Raw genomic sequence first — 19,614 nt, 5'->3', positions numbered from 1 at the left:
TCACCCACCACTATCTCGGACAGCTGCTCCAGAAGGATATCATGGTTGATGGTATCGAAAGCAGCTGAGAGGTTGAGGAGACTTAACAGGGACACATTTCCCCTGTCTCTCCCCCCCCCCGAGAGGTAATCATACAGGGTAACCAAAGCAGCTTCTGTGCCAAAACTGAGCCTAAACCCTACTTGAAATGGATCTAGAAAACCAGTTTCCTCCAAGAGCGCCTGGAGCGCAGGGTCGTAGAAAGTGGGGTGGTGGAGGCAGACCACCCCGGGTGCCCTCACTGAGGGGGTGACGTTCGGTGCGCCGCCTGCCTGCCTGTGACTCCCAAGCCTACCCCACTCGTCGGAGTAAGGGGGGGAGCTGCGGCACTTTGCCGGCGGCATTCCCCCTCCCCCCTTTGCTTTGACAGCTTGGGGGAGGCTTGGGGGTCGTGGGTGGGAGGCGTGCCAAATGTCCGCCATGGGCGGCTTGCTCTGCCCCCGTGAGTGGCTTGTTCCACCCCTGGCTGCAGGGCACACACGCTACTCCGGGCACCCAAGCGGATATCCCGAGCCTGGGAAGGCACCCTCTGCGCCACGCCCCCCTCGGGAGCGCACCCACCCTGGACAGCGTGGGCATATGCTCCGCCGCTGCTGGAGAGCACTGGTTCTCTTTTCATAGTGATGGGTGGAAGATGTCAAACGTGTGGATGCCAAATGCATATACTTAGATGAATGCAAAAAAAGAGGGGGAAATGAAAAAGAGAAGTGCATAAGAATGTGGGAAGTAAAGGGGAAAGGCTGCATTAAAGAGGAACATGAAGTTAGATGGAGAAGGAAGGAATTTCAGACAAATGTTTCAGTCATGTCTTGCGATCCAGTCACAATAGTTTCCCCTGGCTGGAAATGAGATAGCAAAGGGCAGGATTCAACTAACTAGTCTTCCTAGTGGATGCTTGTGAAAGGACTTGCATTAAGGCAATGGGGTTTTCTCCCTCTTCTCCCCTGTTCCTCCCTGAAATTGACCCAGGGAAACCCCAGAACGGCAAGCAGGGAGAAGAAGGGAGGACTGAAAAGCTTGCACTGACAGAGCAATTGCCATAGCACTACAGTGAACTCCTCCCAATGTCACCATGGGTGGGTTCTGCCACCTCATATCTAAATAGGGGCTAGTGTTGTGTACTAGATAGTGGGTGGGCGGGGGGGCTTCAACTGAGGAAACTGGGGCACAGATTGCTATTCAGACATGGAGCTCACTGGATGGCCTTGGGAAAGTCATTTTTCTCTCCCCCTGGCCCAAATCTTTAAGTTAAGCACTTGGTTGAGCTATGGAATTTGCCACCGCAGCATATAGCAATGGCTGCCAACGTGGACAGCTTTACAAACAGATAAGACACCTTCATGGAGGATAAGGCTATCAAGAACTACTAGTGGTGATGTCTAGGGACTACCTCCAGCTTCAGAAGCATGCTGCCTCCAGTTTGCCAGTTGCTGGGGATCACACGCAGGAGAGTGCCATTGCCCTCATGTGCTGCCTGTGAGCTTCTCGTGGGCATCTTGTTGGCTACTGTAGGGAACAGGTGGGTGGACAATATGCGCCTTCTGTCTGATCCAGCACCGCTCTCCTTAGGTTCTTACTGTTAAAAGGGATAATCCCACATTAAAAGGGGCTAATTCTGTGAAGACTGCCCCAAGCTCCTTGGAAGAAGAGCAAACAAAGCCTGGTCAGTTTTCAGCACCAGTTAAAAACTCCTTTATTTGCCCAGGCCTTTGGTTAAATTTGCTAATTTGTTCCTTGGTGGAGACTCACTGGGTCAGCTTGACTTGTACCAGTGCTGTTTTACCATTCTTTTGGTTTATGTAATTTATATTTGGATCCTATATATTGCATTCTATCCAGGAATTGTTTTAATGAAGAGTGGGTTGGAAAACTTTTAAATTAACAGAAATGAACAAAACATGTGAACTGGCTTAGAATTGACCCTTCATTGACTTCTGGGGGAACATGCTTCCTTATTTGGAGAAGTGGGCGGCTGGGACTTTAAACCAGACGCATCTCACAGCCGTCCTCGTATTGCTGTCACTGGCAAACAGCCTTCTGGCAGTGAAGTTGTCCCAGGAAAGTGACAGGGTGCCCTTTCATAGTGACGTTTCCAGGCAGGATGCTCGGCGGAGACAGAAGTGCCTCCCTTCCTGCCCTTCAGGCCTGTGCACAATGAGCACTGGGAAAAACCGAGCGTCATGGTAGGTGGGTGGGTTTTCGTTGAGGGCCAGTTGACTCGAGTGGGAGCAGCACGGGTCGTCCTGGCCACCCCGGTCAGCGATGCTGCTGCTGCGGCTCCTCCAGAGGCCTGTCCTGTGAGAGCCATGGATCCGGCACAGGGAGAAGCGGCTGGTGTTGAGGGAGAGCTGCGAATTCCCACTGCAGCTTTGGAAGGCATGTCGGGAGAAGATGGAGGAGGTGCTGGAAGCGTGGTGGCAATGCTCGCAGCCCGGCGTGATCTCGCTGTACCTGCACATGGAGTAGCCGTTGCAGGCGGGAGAGCTGGTCAGCTCCATGAGCATCGCCTCCGAGTAGCTGGGGATCAGCTGGCGATTGGTGCAGATGTGCCACTCAAGCTCCGTGCTGTCCTGAGTGCTGACCCTGGGGATGCGATACCTGTACAAGGGCTCCTCCGCCCCGGTGGGCACTCTGTACTCCACCCCAAGGAGCTTCTCCACATGGTAGTGTACATAGGCAGTCCGATACTCTATGAAAACTCTCAGCGGCCACGAGACCATCATCAAAGCAGCCACCCAGAACGTATAGTGGGACACGTACCATGGGAGGTGATCAGGGTCACCGTAGGCCATCATGAGCTCTTTGAAGTCTATGTTCCTGAGCTTCATGCCTTCCCTGACCTCCATGTAGTCATCTAGCCCTTCGATCTCTGTGAAGAAGTGAGCCCTCTGCGTCAGGTAAGAGTTCTCGGACTCTGTGTTGGCGAAGCTAAAACATTTGGTGAATTTCAGTCGGGTGGCTGAGAAACATTCCAGGCCCATGAGCTCTTTAGAGATGTCCTTGAACCCACAGTGGGAATAGTCAAACTCGGCTTCGGCCACATGGGTGTTGACTCTCTCATGGTAGACCTGGGTGGTTGTATAAGCATCCCCATTGCGGTACCGAGTCACTTGCCTGGTTCGCCGGACAAAGTGGTAGCTTATGGCCTTCCACCATATGCAAGGTGTTGCTTGCTTCATCCTGGCAATTCGGTCATAGACACTTTCCACGTCGGCCTTGTACTGGAGTTCACTTTTGGCGCGACAGTGCCAGCACTCTACTAAGTAGACTACATAGAGCATGGCTAGGAATGCTAATGGAATGTAGACATAGCCATCAGAGCAAGGGCTGTCATGGTAGATCATGGACTTGCCTTTGAAAGAGCTGTCAAAACTGAGCTTAGTGACTTGTGTGAGTTGGCACCAAGCTACAGCTCCCAGGCAGCCGTACATGAGAATGGAGAGGAGGAGGCATTTCCAGTGGGACTCTCTGCACATGGAAGAGCTCAAAGACTGCTTGACTGGTTGTTGCTGAGAATCAGGCAGCAAAATAGGAGATGGGGTGGGGAAAGGAAGAGGGGAGAGAAAGAGAGGATTTATTGTGAGATCATTTTAAGTATTAGATGCAATCTTTTAAATTTCCTTTAAAAAAGAAAAGAAAAGTGGATCTGGTGTGCTGGAGGAACAGCTCTTTAACCCTCTTTAATTGAGCAAACCTAAATTTCTTCACTTGAATCCTTTGCACAAAATGCTGACTATTTGCAGGCACCCTGATACAAGCTGGATGCAAGGCTTGGCCCTCACTGAGTGGATTTCTTCCTCTTGGACCAGCTCCTGGTCATTAGGCTTGTGTGATACACCCACATACCAAGGAATAAAATGCTTCCCAATCCTAGTCCCATTCACCCCAGTTTGACAAATTTATTCCTAGCTACCTTTATTGTACGTATTGCTGCTTTTCATAGAAACCAAATGAAACCAAACATAGTAAAAACGAAAAACTCCACCCCTGCCTAGCATCAGAAGGTGCAGCTGATGAGAAGTTTGCATTACGGTTGCTACATACTGTTATCTATTTGCAACAAATGAATCGACCACTCCCGAACCTTACAAAAAGCTTTCCAAGAGCAACTCATTTGGAGTTAATAAATATGCTAATGGAAACATGCTAATCACTTGCACTTGCATCAGTCATCGTTTGTTTACTGCTTAGGGTGTGAAAACTTCTGATGCAGGACTTGTTTCAGGTGGATTATATAAATTGCTCTTGTAGTTATTATATTTACAAACCTTTCAGAAGCTGCAGATTTAGAACTGGAATTTCTAGTACCTTTGCCACATGCACATTACCACACAGGCAAATGAGCGGGAAATCTGGTATGAATGATTTATTTCGTTTTCAAAATATATTCAGCCCAGCTGCATTGCTGCTCATTCTAAGATACACCTGTTAAGGCTTAAAATGTTCATTAATTTGCAGCTCATTAAGTGTTGGCCACCTCATGAGAAGAGAAGACTCCCTAGAAAAGACCCTGATGTTGGGAAAGATTGAGGGCACAAGGAGAAGGGGACGACAGAAGATGAGATGGTTGGACAGTGTTCTCGAAGCAACTGGCATGAGTTTGGCCAAACTGCAGGAGGCAGTGGAGGATAGGGGTGCCTGGCGTGCTCTGGTCCATGGGGTCACGAAGAGTCAGACATGACTGAACAACAACAACAAAGTGGAAGACAGGCGTGCCTGGCGTGCTCTGGTCCATGGGGTCACAAAGAGCCGGACATGACTACACTAAATAACAACAACAAAGTGTTGGAATCCCAAATTAATTGCATGACCCTGACTGCCAGTCATTTTATAGGGTTTCAAAAGTTCTGTCAATGACTGAAGCCTAGAATCTAGTTCACAACACCTGTTATTAGCACTTGTACACACTCTTTGCAGCCATAAATGAGGTGCTGAAGAGTAAATACCAGCAGATTTAATATCCTTTGATACTTCTAGATCAGGGATAACTGGCTTCTTGCCAGTCAGTAGTGCTGTTTTGCCAGATCTTCTATTGTATTGTGCATGAGAGGATGAATCCTTTTATTGTAATTAGCTGAGCCTGTCTGGTTTCATAGAATGTTCAGATGCAGAACACTTTGTACTCCTGTGATGGAGTGAAAGATTGTTAGTTTGGCTGGCACTAAACCTCATTCAGCTTCAGGATGACCAGTAAGATTGGGAAGACATCTTGAGACATGGGAAAGCTAAGGGACAGGGAACTCAGGGGCAAAGAGACTGAAGGATTCCCAGTCCTGATAGCCCTGAATGTTGAAGACAGTTGCAGACTTCATCTAGCCTGCTCGAAGCTGAGTGTGTGGTTCCCAGGATGGATAAGAAAGGCATTCGGATAATAATATAAAACAATGGTTCTTGATCTTACTCTAGTGATATAAAGTGACAGTCCGGAAGGACTGTGATTTTCAAGCATGTTTTATGATTACAGCATCCACCCATTTCTCAGAGAACTCCCAACAGATATTCAATTAAAACCAGACAAAATTGTAGTTACTTTGGACCTCATGACTTTGATTGCTACATACTGTTCCAAGCTAACCTAACATCATTCCAATTTACCTGATACTCCCCCCCAATATATCAATGCATGAGAGCAGTGCTTTCACGTGCATAGATTTGTATTAAGCTCTGCAAGAACTTTGAAGGTTGATCCCTGAAATCAGATCTGTGCATCATGTAGGATAAGGCAGTGAAATTCTGGACTCTCCTAGTTTAAAGTCTCAGCAAGTAGATTCTTTTGGCTTGGATATTTGGGGTTCTTTGGAGTACAAACTGGGTGAATTCCACTCTTCAGCACCCTACAGCAGACACCCAGTATGGTACCCTACAGATGTTGTTGGATTCCAACGCCTATCAGCCTGAGTCAGTGTGCCAGTGATCAGGGATGATGGGAGTTATAGTTCAGAAACAGCAGACCAGCACCATCTGGGCACCTCCTGCTCTACAGTATAACCCTCCAGATCAGCAACTGGCCCCCTTCCTCAGCCTCATCAGGAGTTTGTCCCAGTCATTCTTATTAAGCCATCTAGGATCTGCTTCTGGTGCACGTAGGCATCATCTTCTCAGGGTCCATAAATACCTGGTTGGGAGGCTTGGGTGTGGCCCAGCACACCTAAGAAACCCAGCTGTGAGCCTCTGCAATAAGCAAAATAAAACAGCTTTAGGGAGGATTTTCCCACAGCACCTGGACAAATGTTGTGTTTATTGCTTGTTACTGGGTGTGCCAACAAGTTGTTCTTTGCTGCTGGACAAGTTTTCAGAGATCATTGGGCAATCTTTTATTCTGCAAGCTGAACAGGGATGTTCCTTGCCTTTGATCCAAAATGAAAAGAAGGAGCCTGCACACACTCAATGCCTTTGCAGTTTGGCATTTGTTTATTCCTGCCCAAAGACTGTACCTATCTCATTCCCACCACTTTCCTTGCAAAAATCATCCTCTCTCTCTCTCGTTTTGCCTTTTTAGCTCTTGCAAGACATCTGCTTCCATTTCATTAAACAGAGGTACCAGATAGACTAGGAAAGGAAGGCTGTGCATGGCAGGCTGGCATTCTAGGGAACCAGGGCAGTGTAGCAGATGGAGTGTTGGTTGTGAACCAGGAAGCCTTGGATTCAATGCTGTGTTCAACCATTAAACAAACTTGGTGGGTCTTCTTGAGCAAGTCACCACCTCTCAACCTATCAAATGAGGTTGTTGTGAAGGTAAAACAGGAATGCTAATGTTGTTGTTGTTGTTTAGTCATTTAGTTGTGTCTGACTCTTCATGACCCCATGGACCAGAGCACACCAGGCACTCCTGTCTTCCACTGCCTCCCGCAGCTTGGTCAGACTAATGTTGGTAGCTTTGAGAACACTGTCCAACCATCTCGTCCTCTGTCATCTCCTTCTCCTTGTGCCCTCAATCTTTCCCAACACCAGGGTCTTTTCCAGGGAGTCTTCTCTTCTCATGAGGTGGCCAAAGTATTGGCGCCTCAGCTTCAGGATCTGTCCTTCTAGATCCTCTAAACTCCTCAGAGAAGGGGTGAGCAAGTGGCCCTTCAGATGTTACTGCTCTCCAACTCCCATCAGCCCTAGCCAGCATGGCTAATGGGCACAGCTGATGGGAGCTGTAGTCCAATGCATGTCAAGGGTCATGGGTTCACTGCCTTAGAGGAGAGTTGGGGTAAATATGTGATAGATAAAAACTCTCTTTGTGACTCTGTGAATGGGTACAGCTCTACCAGCTGACTCAATCTGAACACCATCATTTTTGGTCGCTGCACAAAACTGCAGCAGCAAAACTTTGGTGCTCACTTGCAATCCGTCCAGGCTTTCTGGAAAGGAAATTGGAGAGAGGAGAAAAGGAGCTCAACTTTTAAAGAAACTGGCTGCAATCCCTTCACAGAGTTCGTTGGCTGAAATTAATGCTAAAGCTAGTAAGATTTCAATAGTCTCAAAGTACATCCCTACGGTATATGCCTCACCCATTAGAAAGAAATCCTGGTTGCCACTGAATGTAGAGGCAACAGAGACCGGCAGCCAATAATGGCTTCCTGATGAAATAAAACAATGGGCTCAAGTGCACCTAACTCTTTATTAAACTGTTGCCCGTGGCAATCGTTAACTAGGCTGTGTACACATTAGTGGCTTAAAACACAGCTATCATTCTTTTCTTAATTTGATTTGAAGCTGGTTGGGGGGGAAAGTGCATCAAAATGCAATATTTCATAAGAAACAACAGGGTAGATGTTGATTGTGGCTAATGTGTGTACGTACTGTATATCACTTCCCAAACCAGGAATGGGAGCACACTGGATACAGAGTAAATAGGAGTATGCATACAGTCATATACATAGACTTGGAAGTAGGTTCAATTGTGCTTATTCCCAAGTAAATGGCTACAAAGGTTTGAAATCTTACCCAGCACTCATAACATGTCCTAAGGAAAGCCACTGCCTCTTAACTTTCTTCTGCAAAATCAAAGTAAGAATACTGACCTATCAGAAACACTGTGAATATGGATTATAGGGAGAGGATATGTAGTGCTTTAGAAGATGGCTGCATTTGTATGGAACCTTATTAAGTGGTAGCTTCCTTGGGTAATGAAAGGATAGCCACTAATTTTTGGTCCTGCTTCCAAAGATTTTGCATATTCTGACTAATGGGCCATCAGAAGGCAAACACTCCAGAGCAAACAGATATAAAGGAATGATAATAACACTAGAGACAAAGTAGATCAGTCTTCAAGCACTACAATCAGGGATATGGTGTGTGTGTGTGTGAGAGAGAGAGAGAGAGAGAGAGAGAATCAGTCTTTGTTCAGAAATATAAACCTAAAATGAGGCAGCTATAAAAATGCAATCAAGATTTTTCTATTAATAGTAGAGTGATGCTAAAAGAAAGCTGCCTCCTTGCGTTTCTTCTGTAACAAATGGACCAGCTACCACCTCTTGTCCTGGCTGTTGTGCCACAGGGAAGCAATGATTGCCATCCAGCTCCAACCACACACAAACACACAAACACACATAAGGGAGCACCATTTCAGACATCAAATGCGGGTGGGCAAAGAGATTTTAGTAAGGAGGGAGGGAGGGAGGGAGGGAGGGAGGGAGAGAGAGAGAGAGAGAGAGAGAGAGAGAGAGAGAGAGAGAGACACTCAGATAAGGATCAATGTCCTGTGCTTGAATACACTTAAGACTAAATTGAAAAACAGCAGTGTGCTTTAAGTTGGCATCTATTTTCCGTTTCAAGCTCCACAGTAACTACAGTTCTATCACCAATACAAAACAAACAGCCACTTCTTCATATCTTTCACTGCATGGGCGGCCAACGTGGTGCCTTTGATATGTTGTTGGACTACGTCTCCCACCATCCCTGTCCAGTGGGCATGCTGGCTAGGGCTGATGGGAACTGGAGTCCAAGGACATCTGGAGGACCATAGTTTCCCCCCATCTCTGCCCTAAATGGGTGCCTGTGTCCCGTAGTGGGTGTTGCATTTATCAGATGCAATAGAGTATAGAAAAGTAATGTTTCCTTCTGAGAACAGGAGGTGCCATAAGGTATTTACACTTATTCAGTGTAATATGGATGATATTCCAGATGATATTTAAAATCCTAAAAGATGATGCTGTTAAGGTGCTACACTCAATATGCCAACAAGTTTGGAAAACTCAGCAGTGGCCAGAGGATTGGAGAAGATCAGTTTACATCCCAATCCCAAAGAAGGGCAGTGCCAAAGAATGCTCTAACTACCGCACAATTGCACTCATTTCACACGCTAGCAAGGTTATGCTTAAAATTCTACAAGGCAGGCTTAAGCAGTACGTGGACCGAGAACTCCCAGAAGTGCAAGCTGGATTTCGAAGGGGCAGAGGAACCAGAGACCAAATTGCAAACATGCGCTGGATTATGGAGAAAGCTAGAGAGTTCCAGAAAAACATCTACTTCTGCTTCATTGACTACGCAAAAGCATTTGACTGTGTCGACCACAGCAAACTATGGAAAGTTCTTAAAGAAATGGGAGTGCCTGATCACCTCATCCGTCTCCTGAGAAATCTGTATGTGGGACAAGAAGCTACAGTTAGAACTGGATATGGAATAACTGATTGGTTCAAAATTGGGAAAGGAGTACGACAAGGCTGTATATTGTCTCCCTGCTTATTTAACTTATATGCAGAATTCATCATGCGAAAGGCTGGGCTGGATGAATCCCAAACCGGAATTAAGATTGCCGGAAAAAATATCAACAACCTCAGATATGCTGATGATACAACCTTGATGGCAGAAAGTGAGGAGGAATTGAAGAACCTTTTAATGAGGGTGAAAGAGGAAAGCGCAAAATATGGTTTGAAGCTCAACATCAAAAAAACTAAGATCATGGCCACTGGTCCCATCACCTCCTGGCAAATAGAAGGGGAAGAAATGGAGGCAGTGAGAAATTTCACTTTCTTGGGTTCTATGATCACTGCAGATGGTGACAGCAGTCACGAAATTAGAAGACGCCTGCTTCTTGGGAGAAAAGCAATGACAAACCTAGACAGCATCTTAAAAAGCAAAGACATCACCTTGCCAACAAAGGTCCGTATAGTTAAAGCTATGGTTTTCCCAGTAGTAATGTACGGAAGTGAGAGCTGGACCATAAAGAAGGCTGATCGCCGAAGAATTGATGCTTTTGAATTATGGTGCTGGAGGAGACTCTTGAGAGTCCCATGGACTGCAAGAAGATCAAACCTATCCATTCTCAAGGAAATCGGCCCTGAGTGCTCACTAGAAGGACAGATCCTGAAGTTGAGGCTCCAGTACTTTGGCCACCTCATGAGAAGAGAAGACTCCCTGGAAAAGACCCTGATGTTGGGAAAGATGGAGGGCACAAGGAGAAGGGGACGACAAAGGATGAGATGGTTGGACAGTGTTCTCGAAGCTACTAACATGAGTTTGGCCAAACTGCAAGAGGCAGAGAAGGATAGGCGTGCCTGGCGTGCTCTGGTCCATGGGGTCACGAAGAGTCGGACACGACTGAACGACTGAACAACAACAACAACAACAGTGAATGAAAGGGTGTTGTTAACAAAACCTTGTTATATTCATAATACTGAAATGTTTTCTATATGTTGTTATATATGCTATTATGTTGTGTGTTATTATGAAATTGTTGTTGAAATGGTTGATTTGTTGTTTTCTTTGTTGTAAGCTGCTTTGAGCATAATTCTTTTTGTGAAAATGTGGCATGAAAATTGTGGGATAAGCAGTCTCATATAACCAACATGCTTAAGTCTAATTAGTGCATGAAGGAGTTAATACCATAGAATAATTTTTACTGCCAGGCTTAGTTATGTCACTTCCATTACAGTTTTATTACCTGTGGAACTTTTCTGACTGATGTATAGAAAAGCACATGAACCAGACCTTTGAAGAGTTTTTAAGTAAACCATTGTTAAACTTACCAAACATGTGGTCCTTTCCTAAGCAGAGGGAAGAGGAAAATTTTTTGGAAGACACTTGGAAGGGTACATGTTAAATGTCTAGCAGTCTATATTTCCATACTTTGCTTTGCTGGGGTTCTCTCTCCAAAGAGTACTTGCCCCAAACTTGGATCTTGACGTCCAGAAATTATCCTACCTACTGTAAATGTATATGTTGTTATCCAACACGAATAAAATAATGAATGAATGAATAATGGAGAGCAACCAAGGTAATGGGGAATGTATGGGGGAAGTGGGTCTTGTTATTGAAATGACTTATATTTGGATTTTCCAGTGTTATTTATTTATGATGCATATTTATAGCCCACCTTTTATCAGAGGATAGCTCTGAGCGGAGGCCAGCAGTGAGGAGGACAGTTGAAGGAAAGCCTTTTAGGCATTCAATCTAAAAAAATAATTAAACTGAAACACTAACAGTACTAAAATGGCAATCAGATCCCCAGGAAACTGACTAATCCTTGTGAGCAGATTTCTGTATTTTGGCAGGCAAGAACAATACAAACACAATACAAAGGCAGGTGTTTGGGTAGTATAGCTTGTTTTGTTCACTGCTGTTCATTACTAATGTCAAGATTGGCAGTCAGTATTTTTAGACATTGGAGACCAAGCAAACATTTCTGTGCTTTTTATATTATAGGAAGTATGCTTATATCATGTCTCTATATTGGCAACAGGAGGCAGGCCGAGCTAATTTAAAACTTCCGTTTTTATATTTGCAGTATCATGAGTATGATCTTGCCCAACGGAATAGATTTCACTAATACACATCCTTGGCTCCTTGAAGCTCCCTCTCTTTCATTTAAAAAGATTAACTAATTTGATTCTGCAGCTCCCATGTTTATATTGAAATGTAAGTGGCAAGTTAAAAGCAGCCCTGGACTACAGCCATTTAATACTGCAGGGATAAGTGAGCAAAATAAATAACATGATCCAAAGAGCTGCGGGCTGAGCTGATGTTTATGCTCAGGAGTTCCACCCCTTTCCATTAGTCCTCCTCCTTCTGTAGCCTGACATTCCTCCTTACAATTCCAGAAAGCCAGGAGTCTTCCAATGTGGACTCCAATGACACCTAAGGAGACAGAGTCAAAATGGGTCCACAATGGATGGGCATACAGGGTCCACTGGGAAATAACCTGTTTGAATAATAGGGCTCATTTAGATTGTCATGGCCCCACTCAGTAAGCTTGAGGAGGAAGAGAGAGTGTGCAGTGGAGGCTCTGGTATCATGAAGGAACATGGAATTGTAGAGTTGGAAGGGTCATTCTAGTCCAACCCCCTGCAATGCAGGTATCTCAACTAAAGCATTCTTGACAGGTGGCCCTCCAACCTCTGCTTAAAAACCTCCAAGGAAGGAGAGTCTACCACCTCCCAAGGGAGTTCATTTCACTGCCAAACAGCTCTTACTGTCAGAAAGTTTCTTATCTCATTATACATGACAAAGCTATCTTTAGCCATCTCACCCTTGCCTTTCCTGTAAGACCCTGTTATAATTGAAGTCGTTAACAGTGTCTACATGTTTTCCACACCTATCAGCTGATCACCCATTCCCACCACCCTTCTGAGTAATACTCCTCCCCACTCCCTCACTATATTTAAGGGTCAGGTGACTTCCGTTTCAGTGTATCCAAAGAAGTGTGCATGCACATGAAAGCTCATACCAAGAACAAACTTAGTTGGTCTCTAAGGTGCTACTGGAAGGATTTTTTTATTTTATTTTGTTTTGTCAGAAAGTTCTTCCTGATGTTTAGTCAGAATATCCTTTCTTGTAACTTTGAGTCACTGGGTTGCATCCTATCCTCTGGAGCAACAGAAAACAATCTCGCTCCGTCTTCCATGTGACAGACCTTTGGATATTTGAAGATGGCTATCATATATTCTCAAAGAAATCAGCCCTGAGTACTCACTAGAAGGACAGATCCTGAAGTTGAGGCTCCAGTACTTTGGCCACCTCATGAGAAGAGAAGAATCCCTAGAAAAGACCCTGATGTTGGGAAAGATGGAGGGCACAAGGAGAAGGGGACGTCAGAGGATGAGATGGTTGGACAGTGTTCTTGAAGCTACTAACATGAGTTTGGCCAAACTGCGAGAGGCAGTGAAGGATAGGCGTGCCTGGCGTACTCTGGTCCATGGGGTCACGAAGAGTCGGACACGACTGAACGACTGAACAACAACAACAAATCATATATTCTGTTTTTTTTTTATAAGAATTTATTGGCATTTTTCTATAACAACATATACCCACACCCACACCTACAATTAAACAAATGCAAAACAGATAAAACAAGTACAAACAGTGTCAAGCTTTCTTATTGCATCTTTCTAGAAAAAAAAATTTCTATTTCCATATCTTGACCATTGACTTCCCCTGCCTTTTCACCTTCGAGTTTATATCCTTAATCTATTTAATAACCATTTCTCCTGCAAAAAAAAAAAAAAACATTAACTTCAATTTTATAATTACATTCAATTATATCTTCAACATTTTACTAAAAATGCATCATCATAGTAATACCTCATCATTTAATCTTCTTGATCCATAAACTTAATCCACTTAAATTCACTTTACTTATACTCCACCTCATAGATCTTCACAAATCATTCTCATCTAATCTATCTCTTCTATCCTTAAGGTTGCTGCTAGTAACGTAATAACTTGAAATATCTCCTTTCATGTTCAAATAAAAAATATAACGAAATGTTGTTGACAGTATTCACCCTCCGATTTCAATTTACCATATCAGGCTGCTTAAAGTTTTACTTGATGCCTCACCCCACACCCCCTCTGTCCATTATTCTTCTCCTGGTGGCATCAGCACTGAACTTCCGTATCTCTTCCCTCTCCAAACGTCCACAGATCCAGGCACAGTCCAAACCTCTCCTTGCCACGAGTTCAGAGGTGTCCATCTCATCATCTCTCAGCTTCTTCGATTCTTTGTAACATTCCTTTTCTTCTTGTAGATACCTTAATTCTCTGTCCCTGGCCCCCGAGCTCACACCTCGGGGACTGGATATACAAAATCTTAACGTCGCCTTGGGGCTGCCACCCCCAAAAAGCGAATTTCTTCTCCGAAGTAGCTCATTCATTTCTCTCCATCTTTGCATCCATCCTCTCAGCTCTTTGGCAAGGCTTTCTTCCAAAGTATCAAAAGTTTTATAAGCCTCCTCTGTGGGCAATTGGTTCCATTTCAGACCCCCACACAAGACTTTGACTTTTCTATAAAGCAATTCCACCTTCAAGGCAGTGAGTCTCTGTTCGTCCGTTAGTCCAGAGTTCAATACCAGTTCAAGGACAAATCCCAGCATACTGGCAGAGGAGGAGGAAGCGGGTGTCATATTTCTACTCCCCTCTTTGTTCATCGCCATTTTCCTGAGCTGGAGCGCAAATACCGCAACTTTAAAAGGAGATATTTTCCTCTAGTTAACTTCCCGAAAGAAAAGTTTGCCAGTCTCATGTGTCAATTTTAAATACATTATAGCCAGTTCTGTAGCAGCAATCACTCAGATTGGTTAGATTCTTGATCTCGAAGGGAGGGAGGACAGGCTGCCTTTCTCCTTCCCCCCGGATCGTTCCAAAAGCACGATTTCTGATCAAATTCTTTACTCACGACCACCGGGTTCTTTTAGCTCCATTCTTCAAAGGTAGAACTTGGACGCTCACCGCGGGCTCTGTCGCCGCATTTGCATCCCGGTTGGGGCATGTCCCCGAAAGCCCGGCTCCGTTTGCCCTTCACCCCCACTCCCCCTTTACAGGGGGGGCAAGGGAAGGGTTCGGAGCCTCCGCGGGCGCAGCCGGGGAGCCCAGGGTGCGGGACGCTCTTCCCGCACCCCAACCGGAGCCGCGCGCTGCGGTAGCGCGGCTCCTAACCCCCGGGATGGACAAGGCGCTTCGGACCCGAAGCAGCCTTCGACCACCCGGCGATGGCGTCGCCGCCGGAAGTCAACAAATCATATATTCTGAAACCCAGGGGGCAACTAGCAGTGTTCTTCTGGATTATCTCAGATGCAGCCCCACTTGCCAGAGATGCTGAAGGGCCTTCCAAAGGAGCCATGAGCGGTACAAGAGTGCAGGCTTCCAGTGCAAGTATGGTCACTTCAGAGAGGCCCTCCCCTCCCTGGGAAAGGCAGAGCTTAGTTGGGTCTGCACAATAATGGAAGAGCTTGGTCTGTCACTATCTTTGGTGCAAGTTGCCAGTATTACAGCTGTGTGACAGCCCATGCTTCTTTAACAGATGGATTGAAGCCATCCTTTTAGCAGGATCTGTCCCACAACAACTTGTCTTACAATCAGAGCCGTCTCATCCATTGGGGCTGGTGGCGCGGCGCGCCAGGGCGCAATGGCCTGGAGGGCGCCTCCGCCCTCCAGCCCCGCTGGCAGCGCCTGCCGGCAGCGCCCTCTGACTCCCGGCAAGGGAGCTGGCCGGCCACGCCACGCCCTCTGGCTGCCCAGCAGAGCACAGGAGCTCTGCGCGCCCTTCCAGCGCTTCCGGGACGGGAGGCGAGGGCAGCAGGCTCGCGCTCCCGCGCGCAACCGGATGGCGCCGCGCAGCCGGCCGCCCGCCCGATGCAGCGTGAGCTGCCGCGCCGCGCTGCGCGAGCTGCCCAGCCGCGCAGCGCCGTCCGGCTGCGCGCAGAGCGTGAGCTGCCCGGCTGCGCGCGGGAGCGCAAGCCGTCCGCCCTCGCCTCCCATCCCGGAAGCGCTGGAAGGGACGCGCAGAGCCCCGCGCCGCTCCAGCGCCACGCCCCTCATCCCCTGCTCGCCCACCCCCCTCCCAAGGGGCGGCAAGCGCAGGAGGGAGGCGGCGGAGAGGCGGCATGGCAGGGGCGCCGGAGGGATAGCCGCGCCAGGGCGGCAGATCCCCTTAAGACGGCTCTGCTTACAATGTGGACTGCTGACCATAGCCGGACCAGAACCGGACAACTAGACTTCATCCAGAGATTCAGTCACTAGCACTTATAGCTAGTGCTGAAAGGAATGTTTCACTTTCAAAATTTTGTGAATTCCCCAACCCAAACTGAAATGTGATAGGAAGGGGCAGCCTTATGTTTTCCCCAGGGTAAAATGGAAGGCTTGTGGTGAAAATTAGAAATTAGAACAGGTGTGTGTGTTTGCATTAACAAAGTCAGATTTAGCTTTAAAGTTTGTTTTAGTGCTTCTCATGATAACATGTAGTATTTACATATCACTTTTTGCTTTTTTTTTTAATGGCCACATACAATGTCTCAAAATCAACAAAAGTCTTGTGGCACTGTAAAGACCAAGACATTTTATTACCGCATGAGCTTTCGTGGAATAGGGTTCACTGCATCAGATGCAAGGGAAATGATCCTCACTTGTCAGTTTAAACAAGAATCCTGGGGCATGTTGCTCAATTTGCACAGGGGTATAAAGCAGAGACAACGTAAATATTGGAGTTAAAATGACAACAGAATGCAAAAGTATAGTCTGTGACAATTCAGTTAGAGCTCAAATATATGCAAAATGACAATTCAATTCAGTAATTGGTGATTACTCACCAGTGCCAAGATGATTGTCTTAAGTGACAATACAGCTAGAACTTAAATATATGCAAAAATGAGCACAGTGACCCTTCCACAGCAGCAGTGATTGGTGATAACAGCATTTCTGGGTAAATTTATTGTTTTTGCTGAAACAGACTAACACGGCAACTGCTTTGGAAACTGATATTGCCTCAATATTCCTTACAACTCTCTGAAATAAGCTAGTATCATTATCATCTCTTTATTATTACAAATGGGAGGCTGCTGCTGAAAGATAGCAGCTTGCTTAAGGCAATCCAGAGGCTCGTGGCTTAAGTGTGATTCGAGCTAACTCTATTAATCTTTGCACTACACTACCTCTCCAAAGTTTCATAAATTACAGCCAGTAGTTTAACAGAAATAGGTTCTGGAAGGAACATAAAAGGCATGTGTGAATTTATGTCCTGAATAAGGATTTCCCCTTTATTTGGGATTGCTCGGGGTTATTAAAAAGCTTTGGCCTAGATCTGCATGAACACAGACTTGCTATTTGGATACTATTCTTTAGGAGGGAATGTCCACTATGTAAAATGAAATGATTCATGGAAGAAATAATAGTTCAAAATATTCCTATGATGATATTGATCAGATGTTATTAGCTTACACAGATTTAAGAGATGGTGAAAATGATGGCAGCTGCTCTGAGCCAGGTGATAGCCCCATGAGTCTCTTCCAATGCTCGTCATGTCTTAAGGCCACAAGGCCAGGTCTGAGTGTGAGAAATGCAGCTGCTCAAGTTAAGTCAGTTGCGACAGATCTGCCATTTGGCAATAGCATGGCAAATGATGCCTGTCCATACGTCCATATTCCAGAAATGTCCACTGAACTCATTGAATAAGACTGATGTGTTATGTTTTAATAATATCTTGTTGGATATTATGAAACATAAAGCTGACATGCTCATTTGAGAAACTTTGCCCTTTACATTCCATTTGTCACAAAAGTCATGCTTGATAGGAATATCATAGCACATTAGTGCTATATTTAGTGATATATTTACTTTGAGCCCTATCTAGCCAAAGTTATTCACACTAAAGTCCCATTGATTTCATGTGTGATAGCTGGTCATGGATGGCACTATCTCTAATTCAAATCAAATTTCACAGGGATAGCCATGGAAGTCGTTTGCAGTGAAAACAACCAAGAGCCTTGAGTCACCTTAAAAACTAACACATTTATTGTGGCACAAAGTTTCATGAGAGATGCACTGTGAAGTGGGTTATGTCATAACTGAAGTCAATGGAGCAACAAAGTGCTTAACTTCGTGCCCCATATATTATTTTATTTTTTTACGCTGATGTTCATAACGTTTTGTATCACATCTGTTTGTATGATCTTTTAATTATGTTGCTGCAGGCTAGTTTGTTTTTAATTGTAAAATCGAGTGGGTTTTTGTGTGTGTAAAAGATTAAAATAGTAAGAGATTTCTGCAATGGTGTAAAATCAGAAAGTTCTTTATATATTGCCTAATATTAATATTTTTTAAAAAAATATTATAATATAAAACAACCAAAGCACCAAACATACAACCATTGATGATTATTTAGACTTTGTTGACATGGTTGAAAGTCCACAGAAAGACACAAACACAAACACACAAATCTTTGCAGACTGCTTTATGACCCTGATGGAGAAAAGTGATTTGTTGAGGTCAATCCACCAGACTGCAGCAGTGTATTTTGGAAACTCAGCTGTATCAATCCCACCCAGACAGCAGCAGAACCCTTGTTTTGACTTTCTTATAAAAGAAAAGCAGAGGTTTGTGTAACGAATGAAAGAAGCCCCTTAATTACTAGGATGTGCCTTTGATGTTTGTGCAGGACATTCGATGATGCGGGATGATTTCATACAAGGAAGGAGGGAGAGAAACCCAAGTTTCACTCCGGAGCTCCTTAAACCTAGATTATGGTGGAGTATATTCAGGGTTTACTTCAATTCCAGAACCTCGGAGAGCTCCCTACCCTTTGCATACCCGTCGCTTGATTGCTTTTGACTTGCTGGAACCTTCATTCCAGCTGGTTGCTTACTGCCCCAGCTGAGCATCTGCAAGAAAAAAAGTCTACACCACAACTTATCTCCCTCTCTTCCTCTCCCGATCTCCAAACCTCCTAAATTTTAAGGGGGGGGGGTGGAATACGAAAACGGTTCTTGTCATTTAGTGGTGCGGCTTTTCCTGACCCGGTTCTTTTTGCGGCAATTTTGCTTGAGTTTCACCAACCAGTAATCTGAAAGCACCCTGGTCCCGGGCTTTGACACAGAGCTCACCCCTCCAATACCACACTAGAGTTGAGTGAGTCTTCAAAATGCACATCTCCTCTCTCGCCCCCCAACTTGTGTGTTTGTGTCCCCGCATGTATACAACACTGCATGTCTGCTCGTTATACAGATACTCAATCACGCGACTCCCCCTTTCAAAATACACACACACACACACCACCACAACACAACAACAACACCACAACAACCCAAGCTCCCCTTTGTCCTTGTCCTCCCCTTTGTCCTCACCTCCTCGCCAGCCGCTGTAGCTGTAGCTCCTGCTTCTTCTGGAGTATTTGCGCTTGTTCCAGCGGCTGGGTCTGGCTCCCCCTCCGAAGACATGCTTTGCCATTACAGATCTCGCTGCCCTACTCGCGCGTCTCGATAGAAGCCAACAGGACCGGAAAGTTCCTCCTCCCCGGGAGCCAGCGAGCAGGCTGGCGGGCCGGGCCGGGCCGGGCCGGAGTGCAGGTGCGGGCCGGGTGGCCCCTACCGGACTCTGCCGTGGGACTGCCGCAGGTCGCTGTCCATGGTGCTGAACGATCGCCTGGGCTTACCCGCGGCCGGCCAGCCTCCCAGAGCGGGAACCAATCCGGGCATGGAAATAGAGGCACCGGCGCGTTGCGTGGTCCCCTTCCAGGGCAGCCTCGGCGCTTCGGGCTCGGGGGCTCCCGCTGCCGTGACCATCGCCTGTCTGGCAGGTCGGCAAACAACACTGCGGCTGCTCGTTAACTTTGAGGCGGGCAGCGGTGGGGAGGGGGGGGGGGGTTGTGAAGACGCGGAAGGC

The 19,614-nt window shown here is 46.0% G+C and overlaps 1 protein-coding gene across 1 annotated transcript; it reads right to left on the bottom strand.

The window, feature by feature from the left end:
• Positions 1-2,061: 2,061 nt before the first annotated feature.
• LOC117060696 (transmembrane protein 151B-like) lies at positions 2,062-19,234 on the bottom strand. The gene is made up of 2 exons (XM_033173152.1): positions 19,077-19,234; positions 2,062-3,548 (listed from the first exon to the last, which is right to left on the bottom strand). The coding sequence occupies exons 1-2, from the start codon at positions 19,167-19,169 to the stop codon at positions 2,118-2,120; spliced, it is 1,524 nt and encodes a 507-aa protein (XP_033029043.1). The 5' UTR covers positions 19,170-19,234; the 3' UTR covers positions 2,062-2,117.
• Positions 19,235-19,614: the final 380 nt, after the last annotated feature.

Source organism: Lacerta agilis, chromosome 1 (assembly GCF_009819535.1).
Source record: "Lacerta agilis isolate rLacAgi1 chromosome 1, rLacAgi1.pri, whole genome shotgun sequence".
In the NCBI taxonomy this organism is placed as follows: Eukaryota; Metazoa; Chordata; class Lepidosauria; order Squamata; family Lacertidae; genus Lacerta; species Lacerta agilis.
Note: the sequence above shows the minus strand (reverse complement) of the source record. Positions and strands in the feature narration are given on the sequence as shown.

Excerpts from the sequence above, each read along its gene's own strand:
- LOC117060696 (XM_033173152.1), bottom strand. The coding sequence starts at position 19,169 with ATGTCTTCGGAGGGGGAGCCAGACCCAGCCGCTGGAACAAGCGCAAAT. Across the intron at positions 3,549-19,076 it reads CTACAGCGGCTGGCGAGGAG|CAACAACCAGTCAAGCAGTC; the intron begins GTGAGGACAAAG and ends CCTGATTCTCAG.